The sequence below is a fragment of the Pteronotus mesoamericanus genome, unplaced genomic scaffold, assembly GCF_021234165.1.
Source record: "Pteronotus mesoamericanus isolate MK-2021 breed Mesoamerican mustached bat unplaced genomic scaffold, CSHL_Meso_final contig_657, whole genome shotgun sequence".
Classification (NCBI taxonomy): Eukaryota; Metazoa; Chordata; class Mammalia; order Chiroptera; family Mormoopidae; genus Pteronotus; species Pteronotus mesoamericanus.
Genome location: NW_026555229.1, coordinates 14,094,503 through 14,116,673, shown reverse-complemented (window position 1 = coordinate 14,116,673; position 22,171 = coordinate 14,094,503). Strand labels below are relative to the sequence as shown.

The window sequence follows — 22,171 nt, the reverse complement described above, 5'->3', positions numbered from 1 at the left end:
TAGGGTGTTTAAAAATGCACATGGTACCACTACACAGTCATCACATGTGGTAGGACCACATGTGGTAGGACCACATATTGGCTTTGGTGGACTGGATATGAACAAAGCAAACCAGAATGAATGCGGTCCTTTTGAGGAGCACTGGACTGGGTCCCTAAAAGCTAGAAAGAGTCAGAGGAAGGGTGGCTGCTGAAAGAATGGGTGTATTTCTCTTCCCGTTGGATTATAAATCACAATAGCAACAGTACCAGTAGCCACCACCCAGTGCCAGACATGACACTAATCCCTCATGTCATGGAACCTTCTCAATGTCCTATAGGGTATAGGTTCATCTATTTTATCAGATGGGGAAACTGGGGCTCCGATAGACTCCATAAGTGGCCCACGGCCACACAGCAGGGAGGTAGCAGAGGGAGGTCCAGATGGTAGGTCTACTTGAATCCAAAGCTGTGCCCTTAACCCACTGGAGGATTCCTGCTGAGGATCCTGCGGGGGTGGGGTAGGTACCCATGACCTCCTCTGCTCTTTTGACCTGCAGTTCCGGTACAAAGAGGCCTTCCTGCGGGACAGGGGCCTGCAGATCGGGTACCGCAGCATCCATGATGACCCAAGGATGAGGCATTTCCTCAGCGTCGGCAAACTCCAGAGCGACAATGAGTACAAGAAGGACTTTGCTAAGAGTCGGTCCCAGTTCCACAGCCGCCCAGACCAGCCTGGCTTCCTCCAGGCCAAGAGGAGCCAGCAGCTGGCCAGCGACGTGTGCTACAGGCAGCCCCTGCCGCAGCCCACCTGCGACCCTGAGCAGCTAGGCCTGAAGCACGCACAGAAGGCCCACCAGCTGCAGAGTGATGTGAGCTGCCCCTGCCTGCCTGGCCGATGCCCTTTCTTTGGTGCCTCTTCCAAAAAGATGGCTATGACCCCATAGTCATTTATCTCTGGGAGGAGCCAGACTGAGATAGAGCCCAAGACATCTAATATATTCGTTCCTGAAGAAATAATAACAACTGCCATTTATCCAGTCCTTACTCTGGGCCAGGCTGTGGTGCCAAATACTTTACAAGCATTGAGTCATCTGGTCCTCACAATGACCCTGTTATTGCCCCATTTCACAGATGAGGAAGCTGAGGCTCGGAGGAGTTATGTAACTTCTTACTAAAGATCCCATAGCCAATAAGTGGCAGACCTGGGACATGAACCCCATTTGGTTTTGTGTGAGAGCCCAAGCTCTTGATTGCAATGCCAGACTGTTTCCAAGGGGTCTTAGCAGTTATCAACCCATCCCTGGCACTTTTCTCTCTCGGAAGAATCTGAAGCCCAGGGAAGGGAAGTGACTTCCCTTAGGCCACAGTGCAAGTTAAGGTAGGAGCTCAGACTTGAACCAGGTCTCCCCATCCACTGCCCCCATTGCTGCTCCCATCACTTGAAGGCATAAATGCAAGGGACAGCGACAGCTGGCCAGGCTCACAGCACATTGGGTCGGGTCCTCAGTGTCAGGGAGCTCCTGCTTAAGATGAGTTTGCACCCCTTGTCCTTGCTTTACTGACTACAACACATTTTCCATCTTACGGCCACCTTTAAACTTCTCCGTGCTGTGGCCAACCACCCCCAAAACTGATGACATTGCCCTCTTACTTCCTCCTTTTTTTCCCCCAAGGTCAAGTACAAATCAGACTTGAACCGGACCAGAGGTATTGGTTGGACCCCTCCTGGCTCCTACAAAGTGGAGATGGCTCGGCGGGCTGCAGAACTGGCCAGTGCAAGGGGCCTGGGTCTTCAAGGGGCTTATGTAAGTAGCAAGGAGCAAACTACCCTGGTGTGCAAGACCATGAGGAAAGACAAGCTCACTGTCTCTTTTCAAACTTTATTTTTGGCCAAAGGCCAGCTGGCTCTAAAGAAGTATGAAATGTATCTTGAGCAAGGTGTCTAATTTCATGGGTCTGAGATGACCAGGCAGATGACACCTGGGTTAAATGTCCTGCAGGGTTTTCTCTGAAGTCACAGCCATTAGTTTGGCAGAGACGAACCTGCCAGGGCTACATCAATCCTGGGCCATGGCAGCCCAGGCTGGGCTGCCTGCTTGCTCATTACATTCACAGAAAGGGTCAGGGACTTGCTGGCTACAACAGTCTGGATTTTGAACCCGACTTTGTTCAGAAGAAAGACACCACATCTAAAGGAGAGATCGGCTTTGCTTCTTCCTCATTCTTGCCTTGAGGATCCTTTTTCTGGGAGAGGGTGGTGGAGGGGAAAAGGAAGGGGTGGTGAATGTTTTAAATGCTCCCGGGGTGTCTTAGACAGCTTATCCTATGGGAGCAGGGTGGAAGCTTCATTTTGACTGAAGGTGGTATGTTTGATTTCTGCAGAGAGGGGCAGAGGTTATGGAGACTGGAGATAATCAGAGGGGGGATGTGAACCCAGATGCCACCGAGATCCTGCACATCCAGAGGAGAAAGGCTTTGCTGTTGTGAGCAGGTGGTGTCCACCCAGGATTCTCAGAAGAGACGCTGGAGAGGAAATGTGCACGCCAGAGACATGCTTAGGTTGGGCGAGCTGTAAACACACCAGCCAGTGCCCTGATCTGCCTTTATTAAAATAACAACTCTGTGAAAGCAGGTAGAGAATGCTGTGTTTTTTGGTCCCCTATCTAATACCTAGAAGCAGATGGCTGGGTCTGTCTTGGTCCTTGAGTGTCTGGGATGAGGAACAAAGATGCCAAGGTGACTCCTACTGATGCCAAGCATTCTGAAACTGCACATTTGCAAAGGTCCGAGGTGGAGGTGGCCAGTGAGCACTGATTTTCTTCAAACAGTAGAAGGTGCCATTGTTTGAAAAGAAGCAAACAATATATATTTTGGGTTGATTCTGCCAGTTCCTGGGTGACTCAGGAGGGAACCTGATGAAATGGTGGAGGTGCTGGTCTGAAACGCCTCAGGCCAGCAGTAATTGTCTCTGCTTCGAGCATGGGCACCTCGCTGTGTGGCATCCTGGGGCTCCAAGGGGTGTTTGTTGCTGCCCACAAGGCCTCGCCTTGTCTGAGGTTCTGGAGACACCTTACAAGCTCTGCTCTCTTTGGATGGTGGCTTTGATCCAATTCAGAAATTTGGTAACTCGGGTGTAAACCCCTGGCTTCTTCCCACATTCCTGGCCCCAGCTCACTATCCCATAGACATAGTAGGTCCCATCCTTCTCACAGGTCAGAGGGCCTCCAGAGTCACCCTAAAGGAAAAAGATGTGTGAGTCCACCTTTGTGAGTCTGAATCCATTAGGAGACACGCTGCCTCCTATGAGGGCATGCCAGCGGGTGATGGGGTGGGCTGCTCTGGAAAGCCATGACAAGACACTACCTATAAGTCACGAGACACAAGGCTCTGAAGGAAAAGAAGCAAATACCAACCCACACCGCTGACTCAGCAAGGGCTTGGCTGAGGGGCCACAAAGCTGGGGCCACGGCACTGTGGTCACACCCTTATATCCAGACTCAGCCGTGACTGTTGGTAACTCAGGTATTATGACTGTGAGTCTCAGGGGCCCTTGACTTCCATTCCAGTAGAGACCTGGGGGCCAGTGTCCAGTTTGAATAAAGCCCTTCCAGGACCCACAGGGCATACATAGGGTGGGCTGGGCTGGGCTGGGCTCAGAAGCAGCATGGCTTAGACGGTCAACATGGCTTATAGGGTTAGACCTCCTGGGTTCCAAGTCAGGCCTACCACCTGCTAGCCACATTGTAAACTGTGGATAGCAACAGAACACTCCCCCATGCATGGGGTTCTTGGGAGGATTGATATTTGTAAAGCACATAGAATAGTGCCTGGTTTATAGTCAACCTCCAATCAAAGTGGTGAGGAAGATGATGGCTCTCAACGACACACTGCTGCTCACACACTACAGTTGATAGGCTTTTTAGAGGTATCTCGTTAGCCACAGCCTTATGATCTTATGGATATGTTATTTCCATCTCATATTTTGGGCACCTGAGATTGGAGAATTATTTCGATGTGATAGACTGAATGTTTTTGTGACCCCCAAATTGATATATTGAAGCCTAACCCCCAATGTGATGGGATGGCCTTTGGGGGATGAATAGGCTGTGAGGGTAGAGCATGGGATTCACGCCCTTGTGAAAGGGACCCCAGAGAGCGAGCTCCCTCCCCCCACCACGTGAGGGTACAACACGAAGTCGGCAGTCTGCAACCCAGCAGTGGGTTCTTGCTGGGACCCGACCATGTTGGCCCCTGGATCTCAGGCTCCCAGCCTCCAGAATGGTGAGAAATTTCCATGGTTTAAGTCCTCCCGTCTTTTGTTGTAGCAGCCTGAGCTGACTAAGTCATTTGGTGATGGATAAACATCACAAAGTAAAGGACACCACCAGGTTTTATGTCCGAGACTGTCTGTTTCCAAAGCCTGCAAGTGAAGCCCTTGAAAATTCCTAGGAATCAAAGAAGTTTTCTTTCTCATTTTCCAGAGGCTTAGGGCAAATTGCACACATCTATCTGCCTGTGTCCCTCTTTTGCATAGGTGGATATTGGTGACCCCTTCCAAATATAGTAGAGCCACAACCATGATTATCCATCCCAAAGTGGGCTCAAGGACAGCAGGTAATTGTTGGGTCCCTTTGCAGAGAGAAGTTAGAACTTGGATGTGGCCATGCTGGGGTTTCTAGGTGGGTGGCATATGAGGACAATAAGCAGGACTTTCTAAATTGGGGTATCTCTGGGAGTCTGGGAAGGCCATTTCCTGTGTGATGTGACCTCTCCAGGGAGAGGGACTATGGGAAGTGGGCTTTGACTTGGGGCAGAGGCTTCGGGTCACTTTGGCACCAGTAAGTAGAGCCACCACTCTCTGCCCCTCCAGCAGCCTCTGAGTCACCACAGGCCTCAGCAGCTTGGGGTTCTCAGAAGTCCTAGACTGTGGGGTATGTTGGGCAGGGCCTAGGTTCTCTGTGGCCACAGAGGAGCCGTTCAGAGAGGCTCGGCTTGCTAGGGCTAAGTCTCTCTCTTATACACACACACACACACACACACACACACACGCACACATCACGCACGCACACTTAAATCTCAGTGATTCATTAGTTAACATTGTAAATTCTCTGGGTTTCTCATTTTTCTCCTAGCTACTTGTCTTCTGGGAAGTTCCCTGTTTGTTGGGACTTCAGACACACTGCCCAGCTCTGTGGCCAGAAGCACCTCCTTCACATTTAAACCCTGTGGAGCAAAGTGGCAGAGGCTTAGGTGTCCACAGACCGGGATTGATGGAATTCTTGCTTTCCCACTTACCACCCTGGTGCTATAGGCCGAGATGACAGTGATAATGACATCCCATTGACCAGAGTGTCATGAGAATTAAATTAAGAAATGCAGGCAAAGTGACCACTCTGGTTATTGTGCTGACTCATCCTGGATTGATATGGGTTCAGATGTGACAGAGGCTAGTATGCCCATCTGTGCCTGTGCTTTATGGCAGGTGGGCTACTGAGCCAGCCTTCCAGCCCAGGGCTCTAAGGCATCTCTGTGCCCAATGTAAGGTCCTGCCAATCCCTTGTCTTCCAAGTGCCATGGGGGTCTCTGACCTGGCATGTGTCTCTCCCAGGCTTCTGAAGGTTTCCCGCACAGATCATGGTCTCATCAATCATGTAGTTGTAGAGTTGGCGTGAGTTGCATAGAGTGTTGGCAATCAGCTTGACTTTGGCATCCAGGAGCTGTTGGGACTCTTCCCCTGTGGGGTGGAGAAAAGAGGTGGTCACTGTGGGGATTAGGATGGCACCCAGCCCACCAGAAGCCACGAGCCCTGAGCTCAAAAAGGAAGCATTTTTCCAGGAGATGGGCAGAGAAGCCTCATCTGTCAAAGCCGGGGGCTCTTGGCCTGCAGCCTTCACCACAGCTTTATGGACCTTAGTGCTGTGCTTACCACAGCAGAGCAGAGTCATGTATTTCTCCCCTCCTTCCCCACCTAGACCGTGAGATCACGAAGGCAGGGAGGGTTTTAAATTTCCTGTGACTAGCAGAGGGTTGGCATGTACAAAATTTAGTTATTTATTTACTTTTTAATTTATTGATTTGAGAGGGAAAGAGGAAGTGACAGGGGAGAGTCTGAAACATCAATTTGTTGCCCACTTACTTGTGCATTCATTGGTTGATTCTTACATGTACCTTGACTGGTGATCAAACCCACAACCTTGATGTATCAGGACGATGCTCTAACCAACTGACCTGCCCCATCAGAAAATGCTTAATGATGAATGAATTTCCCTGGTTGATCATTTCCATCACCTGCTTCCCAGAGTAGACATTTTCCCCTCTAAAGAACCTCTAGCCTGCTCAGTCTGCTCCAATGAATATAGGCTTATTTAAAGTGATTCCCACTTTCCATTATTAAGGATGTAATTTGTGCGGAAGAGAAATCCATCTTGAATATTTGAGAAAGACTTAAGATACATTTACTTCTAAGTTTCACATATTAGAGAATAGAATCTTGTCAGTACTACAAGGAAAGTTACCCTTTGGTAACTTTCTTAGATAAGACCAAACCCTAGAGACAAATCAAAAGTCTGATTTAACAGAACTTTATGGAACATCTACTAAGATCAATATGCACTGTAGGAGAAGCAAAGATGACTGAGACCTGACCCCACTCTCGAGGGACTGACTTCATCAATATCTCTGTAGAATTCTATTCTCTCCCGTTGTCATGATCCTAAACCTAGGAGGTAAGTATGGTTGTTGGAAAACTAAAACTCAGATGTCCAAGTGACAAAGCCAAGAATCTAACACATCTGACTCCACAATTCATCTTCTTTCCAGTGTAACCTCTTTCCAGTCCACCTAGAGAAGGTGAAAGGTCTTAATGCTTGACAGAAGGCAAGAATCCAGGGGCAGAAGCCAGGACAGGTGTGGGGATCAGGGAACACTCCTTAGAAGTGATGAGACTCAACTAGAGCTTGAGAGATGAGGAGATCTCTTTCTTTTGATACGGCATGTTGAATATAACACTGATTTTAGGTTCAGAACAGCAGTTGAGTTTGACCCTTTCTACTCTGGTTAAAGCAACTCACCTGAACCTAAGGAGATACATGGCTAGACTCACCTGTTTCTGTAACACCCCAGCCAGAGATGTGGCACTCAGTCCCAGAAGGAAAGGGACCATCGGGCAAACATACAGTCTTCACATATTTGGATTCCAGAGCACAGTGACCATTCACTGGCTTTAGCTTGAGCAAAGCTAGGTAGAGAGAGAAAGGGGGAATGGGTGATGCTATCCTCTTTGTCAAAGAAACATCTGCTTCACTTTATTAGAAGGGGGTTGCAGAAAACCCCCATTCCCAATGTCTGAAAAACTTCTTCCTCTACCATTTCATTGTTTTAACTTCCACCTGGGAGGAAGGCTGGCAGTAATACCAGAAATAATAGTTGAGTTTGAGAAATTATCTAATTGATTTAAAAAACAGGGTTTAAGAGGAACAATAAATATATTGAGGAAGAAGAGAGAGTGAGAGAGGTACAATGAATGGAAAACTGAGCAGTAAGCAGCTGAGGTACATCATTGCCTACCAGGTGAGAGGTGAGCATGGGGACACATGCACAAAATGTCACTTAACACCTAGGAAGCTCAGAGTTGTATGACAGTCTTCCCATTTTATAGAAGAGAAAACTGAGGTTAAGAGAGGTAAAGCTGGCTAGAAAGCGGCCGAGCTGGGATTCAAGGCTGAGCTCTTTCCATAATGCAATGTTCCTAGCATCTCTTCCCCTCAGTTTGAGAGCTTGTGCACATTTACCCACAACACTAACCTTTAAGAACTAAAAAGCTCTGGAATAAATTCTCTACATTATATGGTCTATGAGGGACCAAACAGAACCAAACCTCAGCTCTCCATCAGCAGAGAAATCCACCCAGGATAAGACCCATGGGGTATCCATGCTAGAAGAGACTTGCCAAGATCATTGTAGGGAATCTCATCTCTTTCATAATAATGGCTGTACTTGAATATCTTCTCCACCCTGAAGGTCTGCTCATGGAATTCTGTCTTCTTCAAGTCCTGGTCCCCTAGCACCACTTTTAGATTTTTGGTTTTTATGCTGCAAAGGAAAGTAGGACAGTCAGGAACCAGCCATGGCACTTGAAAAACTGGAGCCAAGCCAAGGCTCTGCTCCTGGTAAACTGTGTGACCTTTGACAAATGACCTGACCTTCTACAGCCTTGATTACAGATCCTCATCTTGTAATCATCATTCTGTTCACAGAATTCTGCCGTGTGGTCCAAATGAGACAAGATGAGGAAACTCTTTTTTTAATGGAATGGTATCTAAATGTAATTGTAAACTGCAACCTGTATCCCATGTTTCCTGGGAGACCTCTCAGTACCCCCTGCATTTTTCTAAAGAGCAGCCAATGAACATTCTGAACAAACATTCTTGGTAGATGCTAATGTTTTCATGTTTGTCTTCTCTTGAGGAATATTTCCTACAATCCCTGATGAAACTGTTTAATGACAGAGAGGGCTGTAAGAACTTCAAGGCCACCACCAAAATGTGGGTTACCTGGTACCAGCCCTGGCCATGAACTTAGGGATCTCAAAGGAGGTAGTGATTCTTCAGGCTCCCCAGTGGGTTCTGGCTTGTCTGAGCCATGTGGTACTGAAGACACTTGGCATGGGAGGCTCATTGCTGATGGCATCAGATAGGAGCATGTTATTATTTTCTTCTGTCCAGGGCAGGAATAAAGAGGTTAAGGAAGTAAGTAGATCTGGGTTTGCATCCCACTCACCTACCTACTTACCACATAACCTTAGGCAAGGTGCTAAACCTTCCCAAGACTCAAGGTTATCATTTATGAAATGGTAGTAACAGTCAACTTTTTCACTTGCACAAATACTTACTGAGCGCTTGCTTTGTACGAACACCTGTTCTAGGCATTGAGGACACTATAATTAATAAAAAATAAAAATCCCTGTCCTCCCTCAGCCTGTCTTCTTGTATATTGTTTTGAGGATTAAATGTCATGAAAACATGTAATTTAAAGCTAAGCATTCTGGACATGGTAGCTCTTTTCCACCTGCCTCTAAGGAGCCACTCCTTTTGCATTTGGAGAGCCATGCGTCCTGCCAAAGCTCTGAGATGCTGCTCAAGTGGGAAAGGGAGAACACCCCCATAGTCTCTGTCACCCTGTCCCCTGCTCCCAGCAGGCACCTACTTAGTGCAATGTGCAGCAGTAAGCACCCAGCAGGGGTGGATCAGCGAACCCCCGCAGAAGTGGCTCAGTGGCAGGGAGCTCTGCAGGGACACCTGCCACGGGTGTTTGCCCGCTGTGCTCTTAAAGCCTCCGTAGATCCTCTTGATTTTTCTCTCTGTGATGTCAGTCTTCCCGCATGAGTCAAAACCTGGAAGCCTGGTCAGAGGTTCTGTGGGCCCTTCCTCGGGGTCAGTAATGTCTGTAGGACACAAGAAAGACAAATCATGCTATTCACTGCCCCTGCAGGTCCTCAGAAGGACCTTGTTTGAGGTGTGACTCTGAGTCCAGCTGCTTAGCAAGTGTCCAGAGCTAAGAGACTGGTACACACAGGGTGGGCATGGAGTAGGTACACAACATTTATTAACAACATTAATTCATATAAAGCAAGCCTATAAAATTAACAATGGAGATGTTGCTTTTTCATTCTTATTTACATGTATACACACCCAAAGAAGTATGTGTAAATATATAAATCCATCACTGAGTATGTACTGAGCTAGCCATTAAGGCACACATGTATTTGGGAGCCTTTTTCAGCATATAGGAAAAGATAGCCAGATGAAGTAGAATGGGGGAAATAAGACATTTGCAGAGGTAACTGTCATACAAAGTGTTAAGTGTCATAAGGGTGGTGCTGGTTCCATTCCTTGGGGTTTGTAAGAAGGGGGAGACAATACTGTGCTTGGGAGATCATGAAGGACTTCCTGGAGGAGGGGATCCTTGAGTTGGTTCTCAGAGAATGGTGGACTATGGACAAGAGCAGCTATGAATGCAGTCTTACAGACAAAGGTGACTATCCTGGGAGCCAGTCCTAATGATTAGGAAGAAAGGGTGTGTTATTCCAGATGTGGTGGAGAGGTGGGCTGCACAGCCTAGGAGGAAGACTGTGAGGCTGGAATTCAAGCCATTTTTCACGTGAGAGGCTCTGGGGGCCCAGCTACTGTGTGATTCCCACTGTATACCCAGAGCCTGGTATAGTTCCTGGAGCACAGCAAACAATTGAAGAATATTTGCCGACTGCACTGACTTGGAGTCAGGGAACGTGAATGTACAGTTAGACCAATGGCCCAAATTTATGAAGGTATTCAGGTCTGCTTGGCATCCCAAGAGGGGAGCAGAGAGCAGAGGATGGGGCAGTTGGGTCGCCACTGGGATGGGGACTGGTAAAGCAGACGTGCTGGGTGCTGGGACGATAGGGGTGGGAGAGAAAGAGGTCCAGGAACACCTGTCTGTGGATCCACATCCTCCCCACTGCCAGGGCTCTGGGCAGCCGCAGTCTTACCTAGGGCTGAGCAGAGGGAGACATCACAGTACTCCCATTTCACCTTTGCATTATTTACTTTAATGAAACACCAGGGCTTTTTGTCTGCATCTGGGTTTCTAAAATATAAAATAAAATAAAATAAAATAAAATAAAATAAAATAAAATAAAGTAACCCAAGGTCAAGGCTTGATGAACCCACTGGACCTCATTATAGGACCTTTGGGTAGGAGAGCAACAAATTCTGGTGTGTCTCTTGAGATCATATATTGACTCTGGCATATTAGGATGGTTATAGTTTTTTGGTAAAACTTTAATTTACAGAGGAGAATCCCAATGACCAGGAAGTAGCTCACAAGTTTTGGGTCAGATCCAAGGGACACATCAAAGAGTTTGTAGGAAAAGAAACAAGATCCCTGTTGAAGCTCTAACTTTGTTGGGACAGTGAAATAGATGTAGAAACATGGTAAGAGGAGGGCTCCTTGGTCCAAACCTCCCAATTCCATGTGTGGGAAATCTCTGAGAAAGGCTGCCAAGGGGTCACCCTGAACCCAGCTCCATGAAGCAAAGAGCTCAAGGGAGTGAAAGTGGAAGACAACTTGTGTTGTGTGCAAGGCAAACCCTCTTGCTTGATAAAACCAGTTCAAAGCCATACAAAGAACTCCTGCCCCTTATAGGCTGATCACAAATACCTTTGGCTTTGGTAGGACAATGAACAGGGAGAGGAAGACAACAGAATGGGCTGGAGGCACCAGAAGGGGCAAAAGGGAACTTGTCATTATCTTCACTTGGGAATACCTGAACATCCTCGTGGCAGAGGCTGCAATGCTCACCAGACATTCCATTTCCTCCTCTGTTATTTCTCTCTTGAAGTTATGGGGGACCTTACAACTATTTTTGGTCAATGAAATATGTGTGCAGAGTTGATGGGTCATTTTGCGGTTGAGGTAGTAAAAACAAAACAAAGCTCATGCTCCATTTTTTCAGTTTCTTTTTTTCTTGCCCTTCCTGGGTGTTTGAATCACTTTGTGGAGCAGCCCCACCTCCTACCCCACCACCAGCCTACATGATGCATAGCACTAGTGAGAAATAAACTCCAATGTATTCAAGCCACTGAGGTTTGGGGGTTGTTTATTATAGCAGCATAACCTAGCTTGTCCTGTGTTCTGCCCCAAAATTTCTAAGCTGGCCCGGGAATACTTGGAGCAGGAGAAAGAACCAAACCATCCCTTGCACTGACATGCAGTGGAGTCCCAGCATAGGGAAGAAGGTAATTTTTACCTGCAGAAGTTGTGCTCCCCAATCCCATGGGCCTCAGCATCCTCCATAAACATGTTGTAATGCTCTTGCAGGAGGAGGTGGGAGTTCCAGTAAAGGCATGAGTGCTGGTTGACTGTCTTACTCACTTTCCCTCGGTAAGAGTAGCCATCGCCAACATAGCAGTCATCAGAACCTCGGAGAGAGTAGGCAGGGCCGTGAGAACTGAAAACAACTGGCGTGCTGCTCCCATAAAGGACTTGGCAGGCATACTAGGGGGTGAGAGGATTGGGCCTGAATGTTGATCACTCCAGGAGTTTACTACAAAGTCCCAGAAAGGAGGTGCCTTGATGGTTCCACATTTAACCCAGCTTGAGATACAGTGACTGTGAGTGGATGGGTGGGTGGGAACTTAGTTACCTAATTTTGGCTCACCCGAGACCTGGTGGCAGGTGGGTTGAGGTCCAGGGGATGTCCAGGTGTGTCTGGTTTGCCTGAACTATATCCCAGACATACCCTATGCCCTTAAATTAGAAGACTGAGGCAATAGCAGAGTTTGGGAATCAACTTGAGGCCCATTCTGGGCACAACACCCAAACAGAAAAGGATTCCGGAGGTCTTGCTGGTGGCCCTGAGATTCCGAGGAAGTGGTGGCAGAGACCCATACCTATTTCACAGAATTTCCCCTTGAACTGGTCAGGACAGGCACAGGTAAACTTGGACCTCCGCCGGTGCCGGGAGCAGGTGCCGCCGTTCTGGCAGGGGTTCGGCCTGCACGCAGGAACGGCTGTAAACACAGGAAGTGGGGCCGGAGAGGTCTTCAGAGGGAGTTGCATCTACATCTGAGATGATGAGGAAACACTGGTGTCTGTCCTTTCACAAAAGATGGGTCACCCAAGGGGAAGGACAGACCCACTGACACTCTAGAACATATACACACACAGATGAAGGTCACATGCCAAAGTGTAAGTAAGCAGGTGGGTCTCTCAGTAAGAAACAGCAAGTGGCATGGACTGGGCGGGAATTTGGGGAAGTCTGAGCTAAGGTGAAATTTGGCTCTGCCTCTTTATAGCTGTGTGACTCTGAGCACAACCTTTCTGGACTCCGGTTTCTTCATCTGTAAAGTTCTTCCCAGCAGTGTTTTTGAGAGAATGCGAGGGAGCATGTAAACCTCCTGGGACAAAGCCTGACTCACAGCACTGAGTCCACATAGACTCATTCCCCACCATGGGCTATTCCAGGAATATATGGGGAGTGACTTCCTGGCAGAAGTGATTTTTAAGATGATTGTTTTTGGATGGGAAGGGGGTACAGATCAGTCAATTCTCAGTAACTATCCAGATATGATGAATCTTAAAGAGTTCTAGTTATAATGGCCATCATGGATGTTATCAAAGCATCAAATATATCTATCTGACTGCCACCCATAGGGTGAAGAGACCCCAGTCACAAGCCAGGGCAGAGAAAGCCTAGCACAGAAGGGGCGGCCAGCACTTACCTGTGGAGCAGTTGGGGCCCTTGTAGGGGTATTTGCAGGCACAGCGGTAGTAGGGAGGACTCTGAATAACAAGACATTCGCCATGGCCACATGGGTTTTCCTTGCACTTGTTGTTCACTGTAGGGGATCCATAGAAAAGAAGTTCCAAATGTACAGGACATCATATACCTAAGCAGTACAAGGTTTGGGGGCGGGATGGCACAGCGTGTGTGCCTTTGTCCATGGTCCTGAAAGACCTGCTGCCCCCAGAAAAGGCTTTTCTCTAATCTTTGGGTCACGGATGATTGCTTTGCAGTTCCTTCCAGTGTCCATGGTCTTTATTATTCTCTCTTAACAAAAATCATAATAGTTTTTACACCCTTAGCAAACAAATGGGCTGCAACTTGCGTTGTTCCATTTTACAGATGATTTCTTATTCCATTTGCAGTTTTCCACATTCTTCTGAGAAATTAAGGGATGAACCCAGAAACTATGTTTACCCATGTTTTGCCATGTATAATGTGTTCCCATGTAAAATGTGCACCCACATTTTTTGGCACAAACTTTCAGGGAAAAATTCTTTCATTTTAATTTTTTAATTCAATATTTTATCTATATTTAGAAACAAAACTGATGATCATATTCCAGGTTACTATTTTGCACATGGATATCATTATTGCTTTCTATAGTTACATTTTTAATTAATGAGCATAAATAAAAGAATTAAAAACATTTATATAGATACAAAATTAGTACTACCCGTGTATAATGAGCATCCTTATTTTTCCCTCAGAAATTTGGGCAAAAAGTATACATTATACATGGCAAAATACGGTATATCAATATCTCAAACAATCCCGAAACATGTACGGAAAGGACTTGTAGGACTGAAAATAGAAGAAATAAATAAAGGGGACATAGGAGAAAAGAGTCAACCAAAAAACCCTATATATGTAAGGCCCCCACTGCCCTCCTTCTCTGGTTAGGTGGTTGCTACATGGAAGAGAATCCAGGTTCTTGCTAGGGGTGCAATTAGCCCATAGGAGTTTTACTCCTCATGCTTATGTTAGACCCACAAGAACTCATGAAAGGCAGACACGGCTTTTATCAGAGTCTCCCTGAGCACGAATGGCAGTAAGAAAGAGCATGGAGCAGGAGTTAGGCACCAGCGTTCTACTTTGTGCTCTTCTGCTAACTAGCTGGGTGACCATGAGTAAGTTGCTAAGTTGCTTGTGCTCTCTGTGCTCCCTTTCTCAAACTGAGTTGGGTGCTATGTGGGCTGAGACTGTAGTTAGTCTAAACACTCACAACAAAAGAAATAGAAAGTCCTGAGTTCAAAATACATCTTGGTCAGAGTCCAGCTCTTATTTCCTCTTAGCCTCAATATTCTCATCTGCAGAATGGGCATAATAGCCCTATTTATCACACAGGAGTGAGGGTTCAGTGAGATGCTGCCCGCGACCGTGCTGAAGAATCCATGATGCATGATACAATGTGTGTGGTTAGCATCCTTCCCATGGGATTGCTCAGCCCTTCTTGCTCCTCTAGAGCTGGGGGAGGAAAACACCTCTTGTTCAGCTCAGAGGGAAGAGTGAATCCAGAGGAGGTGCACTCACCATTCTCACACTTGCTTCCAGAGAAAGGGGCCGGGCAGCTGCACGTGAAACTGTCCCCACTGTCAAGGCAGTCCCCACCATGTTCACAGGGGTTGGGCAGACATGGATCTAAGACACATGGGCAGAAGGTAATGTTTACAATGAACACGAGGCAAGAAGCCCCCCACTCACTCATCAAATTTCAGTCTCCTGCCCAAGTGAGAAAGTAACCACATACCTAGTGATTGGGGAAAGGGGGAAACACACATGGCCCTAAAAGAGCAAGGAAAACTGCAGTCACAGGACCAGAGACAGGGATTCAGGTTGGAAATAGGGCAGGTGAGAAGGAATTGGGCCAATCTCCCTTCAGCCTGGATTTTGATGGGGCCTTTCTCATTGAGAAACTCCCCCTTTCCATCATTGCAGTGTTTTTCCTCCCAGTCTCGCTGGGAGTGCATGGGGTCTGTCTCTGATGCTGAATGCATTTCACAAGCCTGAAGACCTCCCCTACTCCCAGTGCCCAGGGGTGGAGGTCAGGCCTGGGAAATAAAACCCACCCCTAACGAAACACAAGCTTTCTGAACATCAGGCAAGAAGACCAAAGGCGAGAGGGTGACAGAAAAATTGACGGCAAGGAGGAAATGACCCAGTGGCCTTCATCTTTCTTCAACTACTTGTTCAGTTAGATTTTGTCATATTTCATCTGTGCTTTTGGCTTTTCATGGTTGTCTGAATGGATCTTCCCTCAGGGAATTCTTTATCCTTCTGTTCACACACATTGTTCTTTGGTTCAGGAACTAGGATCCCTGGGCCCGGCTCTTGTTTTGATGGTCCCTTCTGATGTTCCCCTGATGCCCCGTATCTTAGCCCTGCCTTCCAGGCCACTTTGCACAGTTACACAGCTTTTATTCCAGCTGCTAGTGCTTTCCATTTCTTCTTCTGGTTTAGTCACATGGTTTTGCTTGGACCAGCTTCTCATTTTCCTTTCTATCTTATTGCTTAGTTAAGAAGCCACAAAAATGAAAAGAAAAGTGGTAGAAGCATACATGTAAGATGTTCACATTCTGACAACTGTGAAAAGCTTCTGAAGAGCTAAACAATGAAATAAAGCTCTGGCTGGGTAGGTCAGTGGGTTAGAGTGCCATCCTGTCTGCAAAGGTTGTGGGTCTGATCTCTGGTCAGGGCACATGCCAAAATCAACCAATGAATGTATATATAAGTGGAACAACAAATTGAAGTCTCTCTCTCCCTCTCTCTCTCTCTCTCTCTCTCTCTCTTCACCTCCCCCTTCCTCTTTCTCTCTAAATAATAAATTTTAAAAAGGAAAGTGAAATAAAAAACACAGCTCAGGTATAGGAGAACGAAAGACCCAATGCCAAATGTGTACACTCTATAATTTGATGCTGAATGTTAATCCAGAGTCTTCTTCCTAATTAGGACCTACCTGTAATCAAAGGTCTGGGAATGGTTTTGAATAAGACTTTCCTCACAGCATCAGGAGACCTAGTGATGAGGCACTGACTTGCTGTATCAACTTGGCTAAGTCAACTCCTCTCTTAGCCTCATTTCCTCCATCTGTCATTTGTGGGTGAGAGAGATGGTCTCTAAGAACATCCCAGTCCTCAAAGTATATAATTCTAACTGGAAAAACAGCCAGTTTAAATCATTTCTTTGATCCCTGTTTGACGATGCCTATCAGAGAGTGGGAGGAGGCCCTTGTATGTAGCAACACATGAATTCCCCTCCAGGTATGCTGCCCTCCTCCTGGGAGGTCCCCCAATCCCACCAATGGCCTTGGTACCAACCATTGTCTGTGTAGTACCACTCAGGGTTCTCAGGGTAGTCAACATCACTCGTGGTGCTCTCTTCCTGGGTTTGATCTTCATCGCTGTAATAATAGTTGCTGGAAGTCCAATCTATAGGAGTGAGAGAACAGGACTAAAGCAACTCGAGTCATTAGACCCAAATAGTTCAGCATTTTATTTCACCAAATGTGTTTTTCCCAAACATTTCAAAGTCCTGAAGGAGGAAGCATGTGTTTTTCTAGTTTCTCACACTGATGGGGTAGGCAAGAGGTCAAGCATCGTGAGTTTTCTGTTTTTTGCTGTGGGAGGCGTACTTTTATAAACCAGCAAAGCAGCATTGGCACTGATTAGAATCAAGAGCACCTGACTGGGAATAGAAAGAAGTCAAGTTCTGGCTTCCCACTAACTGTGGCCTGAGACAAGCAACTGTATTCTTGGTGTCCATAAACAGCATAAAGATGATTGGAGCATAAAGGGCTCCAAGGTCCTATATAAGATCTTCCCAGGGTCATATCCAGTGGCACTTGAATGTCTTTTTGGGTGGTTCTGTGAGTGAAATTTCTCAATGAGACTTTATTAGTCACCTTTGCTTAATGAAGTCAAAGAGACACCACTATTGCCTTGGTCACAGGATCAAACTTCCCCAAGTTGTATCTAGAAAGTCATCATAACAGCTAATGTTTACTGAGCTTTTACTGTGTACTAAGCATTTTACATGATCCATTCATTCCATCCTCATAAAAATCTAAATGTGTTATTATATCTAATTTAAGTTGGGAAACCTGAGGTTGAAAGAGGTCAAGTAATTTGCTCAAGGTCACATAGCTAATAAACAGTAAAATATAAATTAAGACAGGGTTATCTCCATAGAACCCCGAAATTGCACTAGCTTGGCTGCTTCAACTGGCCTCTTACAGGCCTCAGATACATCTATACTTACCCTTGGGGAAGGGGTCCAGCTATCCCCCTTGAATAGCCATCCTGCTAATTACGAAGCACCCAATGACAACCTTAAGAAGGTTCATGGATCCCGCCCACCAAAAGACAAGGCAGTGCATGGAGTCCCCCCAGGTGTAAACCTCACACTAGGGCAGTCCACCTGAGAAGAGCAGGTGTGTAGGGGGCTGGCCTCAAACTCCTCATGGTCTGCGACTTTGGGCAATGCTGGGAGCTCTGTGGCTCATGGAGAGAAGTTTGAGGTTTGCAGAAAGTTTGCAGAAGCCGTCCAGCTGGAAGGCTGTGTGAGGAAGGGCACTGAGATCATTCATGTTTGAGATGGACTGCAACATGTGTTGAAAGTGCTTTATGGGAGCATCACCTGGGAGGGTTTCTTCACCTCTGAACTCGAAGCTTATTTTGTCTTTTCTATTCTGTTGGCACTTAATCCCATTGTCTAGATAAAAAAAAAAAAGTACATTGTATGGCACTGACTTTGCTGTCTCTAGCTGGCAGGAGTATGGCAGGCAGCAGCCGTAAGGAAGACGCCCAGAGATGCATATGATAATGAGGCAGGAGCAAATGCAGATAGCGGACTTGAAAAGGCGCCCCCACTGAGCCAGCTGATGGCTCCGAGACCGGCACTTTACCTAAGCCCGATTATCAACCACATTACCTCACTCGTCTCTCAGTCATTCCCTTATAGTCTTTATCTCGTTGGCTTTTGAAAAATCGACTTTTGCACAATGGCTGTTTTATATTTCCCATTAAAATGGAACTATCTTTTTATTTCCTTTTTGAATCTGCCAACTCTGGTTCCTTGCCAGAGTTTCACCTCATTTATCACAGTGTCAAGTCAAGACTCCCTTTGCTTGCTCATTATTTCTCCCAAACTGCTTTTCCCCACTATGAAAATGCTCCCAGAGGAAGCCACCTTTCCAGGGATGAGGATCTGGATTGAAGATAAGGCCATTGTCTTCCTGGAGCAAATAAAGTTTCTTTCCATCTAGTTTGATAAAGCAGAGAAAGAGAAAGTGAGAAAAAATTTTTTTTGAGTTCGACATACAAGGTTTCAAACTGATGTTTGGGAGAGACAAAGGGGTTTGATAATGAGGCATTCCATCCTTTCTTTCTTTCTTTTTTCTTTGGAGAATGCAGTTTTGTTTTTCTAACAGGTGTTTATGGATAACTGCCTCCAGATTGCTCCTGTAATTTCTTGTGGGTGGGGGGGTCAGACTGGCTAGTTTTGGCTAGGCCATTAAGAATCAACCCCTTTAGGGGACTCAATGGTAATGGAGAAAATACAATAAAGAGCAAATTAAAAAAAAAGAATCCATCCCTTTGCAGATATTTGGAGATGAAAGTTTTAAATAGACGGAACAGAGTGACTTTTCCAGGTGATGGGGGCTGGACAAACTGTTGGTTGGAGGATTTTGACTTGAATCCAGCCCTCTGAACAAGGTCTGCTCATCTCTTAAGGAAGTTAAGGAGGGAATAAAACATGTAGGCTTTGAATCATACTCCTGCTATTGCCCAGGGCCCAGGGCCCTGGGTAAATGTGGATTGAAGCAGCAGAGCCTCAGCGGGCCCAGATCACCAGAAGCCATCAGCTGGAGGGCTGTGCAAGGAGGGGTATGAAGATCCTTTATGTTTAGGATGGACTGCAACATGTGTTGAAAGTGCTTTATGGGAGTATCACCTGGGAGGGTTTCTTAAAGCTTATTTTGTCTTTTCTATTCTGTTGGCATTTAATCCTATTGTCTAGATGAAAAATGTGCATTGTACACTTACAATGGGCCAAGTATTATTATGCCAGGTGCAGGAAAGCATTGGGAATAGTGGAGAGTAATACAAATAAGAGTGGGATGTGGCCTCCATCAAAGGAGCCTCTTGTCTGGGTTGGGCGGGGAAAGAAAGCTAGCCAAAGAAGGAGATGAAAGGACAGTGAAGAGGTAGAGAAGCTAGATGCTGCCAAGCCTAGGCCTGGTAGCACTCTGTTGTGGTCTTAGCCCATTTGATGGAAAAAAGTGGCCCTGATTCCCACCTCTCCCTGAATCCACACCTTTTGCCATGTGACTTTGCAGCTCCTCCCACCAAAAGATAAAGCTGACTTCCCCAGCTCTTGGGTCTGGGCTGCCTTTGGGACTTGCTTTGGTCAATAGCGTGTAGTGAACGTCTGTCTGGGCCTCAAGAAGCCTTGTGCACTTCCTCTTTCTCTTCCTCCCTCCCATGGACCCCAGTGACTGCCGTGAGAACAAAAGTGGCCTATTCTATCGGATGACGAGAAAACATGCAGGGCAGAAGCAGGTCCAGGGGTCCCGGCCAAGGTCTCAGACATGTGAGAAAGCCCAGCTGATGCACCAGCTCAGCCTGGTCCAGACAAGAAGAACTGCACAGCTAACCCCAGTCTAAATTGCCAACCTAAAGAATTAAGATCTAAATCCATTGTTAATAGTTAAAACCACTACTTTTGGGGTAGTATATTAGGCAGTATTAACAAATGGACACACAGGGCTTGATGGACACTGGGTTGCTAATGGGATTACAATTTTAGATACTAGATCATTCCTCAGTGGCCCAGGTGGCTGCAGTTTCATGTTCCATGGCCAGATCTCAGATAGCACTTCTCTCTTGCGGTTAATACTTACCTTGTTCTATCTAATTTGTTTCCTCCCACTTGAAAGTTGGTTTCTTAAGAGAAGGGCCATGTTTATTCCTCTTTCTACCTCAATGCCCAGCACAAAGTCCTATGTGCAGTTAATGTGTATGTTTGACAGATTAATTTTTCCCTCTGTGACCAAGCCCTTCCTTCTTTTTTTAAGTATATTTTATTGATTATGTTATTATAGTTGCCCCAATTTTATCCCCTTTTCCCCCCTCTGCCTGGTTCCTCGCTTCCCTCCAACAGTACCCCCGTCCCCTTAGTTCACGTCCATGAGTCATGCATATAAGTTCTTTGGCTTCTCCGTCTCCTATACCATTCTTAATATCCCCCTCTCTATTTTGTACCTACCAATTATGCTTTTTTAATTCTTGCACCTTTCCCCCCATCTTCCCCCTCCCCCTGCCATCTTATAACCCTCCAAATGATCTCCATATCTATGATTTTGTTCCTGTTCTTGTTGTTTACTAATTTTTTTTTTAGATTCGGTTGTTGATAGTTGTGACTTTGTTGTCTTCTTCTTGATCTTCTTCTTTTTCTTAAATAAGTCCCTGTAACATTTCATATAATGCAGGTTCGGTGAAAATGAACTCCTTTATTTTGCCTTGTCTGGGAAGCACTTTATCTGCCCTTCAATTGTAAATTGCTGGATAGAGTAATCTTGGTTGTAGGTCCTTGCTTTTCATCACTTTGAATACTTCTTGCCAGTCTCTTCTAACCTGCAAATTTCCTTTGGAGAAAGCAGCTGATAGTTTTATGGGAACTCCTTTGAGGTAACTCCCTTCTTTTCTCTTGCTGATTTTAAGATTCTTTCTTTATCTTTAACCTTTGGCACTTTAACTACGATGTGTCTTGGTGTGGTCCTCTTCAGCTCCAGCTTGTTTGGGACTCTTCGTCCTGGACTTGTATGTCTATTTCCTTCACCAAATTAGGGAAGTTTTCTCTCATTATTTCTTCAAATAAGTTTTTACTGTCTTGCTCTCCCTCTTCTCCTTCTGGTATCCCTGTGATTCAAATGTTGGCACATTTGGAGGTGTCCCAGAGACTCCTATACTCTCCTTGTTGTTGTTTTTTTAATTTTTGTTTCTTTTTTCTCTTTTGGTTGAATGTTTATTTCTTTCTCATGTTCCAAATCATTGATTTGAATCCTGTCTTCCTTCCCCTCACTCTTGGTTCCCTATAGATTTTTCTTTATTTCATTTAGTGTATCCTTCTTTTATTCCTTTATGTTGTTGCTATACTCAATGAGTTCTTTGAGCACCTTGATCACCAGTGTTTTGAACTCTGCATCTGATAGGTTGGTTATCTCTGTTTCATTTAGTTGTTTTTCTGGGGTTTTGTTCTGTTTTTTCATTTGGGCCACATTTCTTTGTCTCCTCCATTTGGCAGCCTCCCTCTGTTTGTTTCTGTCTATTAGGTAGAGCTGTTTTGACTCCCTGTAAAAGGCACCTGTAAATTGTGTGGGGTGGAACTTTAAGTAATTGCCAGCGTGGGGCAACACGCTTCACCACTTTGTGGCTCTGTGGGGGGAGGGCTTGAAGAGGGGACTGTGCTGCTCCCTGGCTTCTGGAGGTTTGCCCAGTACTTTCCCTGTTTCCAGTCACTTCACCCACTCCCTGTATGTGACTGGCACACTTCCAGCTGTTGCTCTGGTGTTGAATCCGAGAGTGGGTGAGTTTGCGAGTGGGCCCTTGAAGTGAAGTTTCCTGAAAATCTGGCAATTTCTTCTGCTGTCCCAACCCCCACTGATTTTTACAGCCAGAAGTTATGGGGATTTATCTTCCTGGCGCTGGAAGCCTGGGCTGTGTGGTCTGGCCTGGGGCTGGGATCGCTTGCTCCAAAGGTATCCCTTCCAATTTTGATCTACCACATATGAATGTGGGACCACCTGTGCCTGTTCTGCCACTGCCACCACCTCTCCATGCCACACTGCGTCTCCTCACTTCTCTACCCA

At 46.2% G+C, this 22,171-nt stretch overlaps 2 protein-coding genes across 2 annotated transcripts in view; one reads left to right on the top strand and one right to left on the bottom strand.

Annotated features, from left to right (window-relative positions):
- Positions 1 to 2,612, top strand: part of NRAP (nebulin related anchoring protein) — a 64,655-nt gene extending 62,043 nt beyond the window's left edge. Inside the window, exons 40-42 of the mRNA XM_054581548.1 lie at positions 539 to 850; positions 1,655 to 1,786; positions 2,364 to 2,612. Coding sequence (XP_054437523.1) covers positions 539 to 850; positions 1,655 to 1,786; positions 2,364 to 2,468 — 549 coding nt within the window. The 3' untranslated portion in view covers positions 2,469 to 2,612. The remainder of the gene's footprint in view (positions 1 to 538; positions 851 to 1,654; positions 1,787 to 2,363) is intronic.
- Positions 2,613 to 3,051: 439 nt separating this feature from the next.
- Positions 3,052 to 22,171, bottom strand: part of HABP2 (hyaluronan binding protein 2) — a 33,747-nt gene continuing 14,627 nt past the window's right edge. The window contains exons 3-13 of the mRNA XM_054581225.1: positions 16,620 to 16,730; positions 14,836 to 14,943; positions 13,241 to 13,357; positions 12,410 to 12,529; positions 11,767 to 11,938; positions 10,507 to 10,604; positions 9,186 to 9,423; positions 7,930 to 8,072; positions 7,084 to 7,218; positions 5,570 to 5,715; positions 3,052 to 3,216 (exon numbers count right to left, since the gene is read on the bottom strand). Coding sequence (XP_054437200.1) covers positions 3,052 to 3,216; positions 5,570 to 5,715; positions 7,084 to 7,218; positions 7,930 to 8,072; positions 9,186 to 9,423; positions 10,507 to 10,604; positions 11,767 to 11,938; positions 12,410 to 12,529; positions 13,241 to 13,357; positions 14,836 to 14,943; positions 16,620 to 16,730 — 1,553 coding nt within the window. The remainder of the gene's footprint in view (positions 3,217 to 5,569; positions 5,716 to 7,083; positions 7,219 to 7,929; positions 8,073 to 9,185; positions 9,424 to 10,506; positions 10,605 to 11,766; positions 11,939 to 12,409; positions 12,530 to 13,240; positions 13,358 to 14,835; positions 14,944 to 16,619; positions 16,731 to 22,171) is intronic.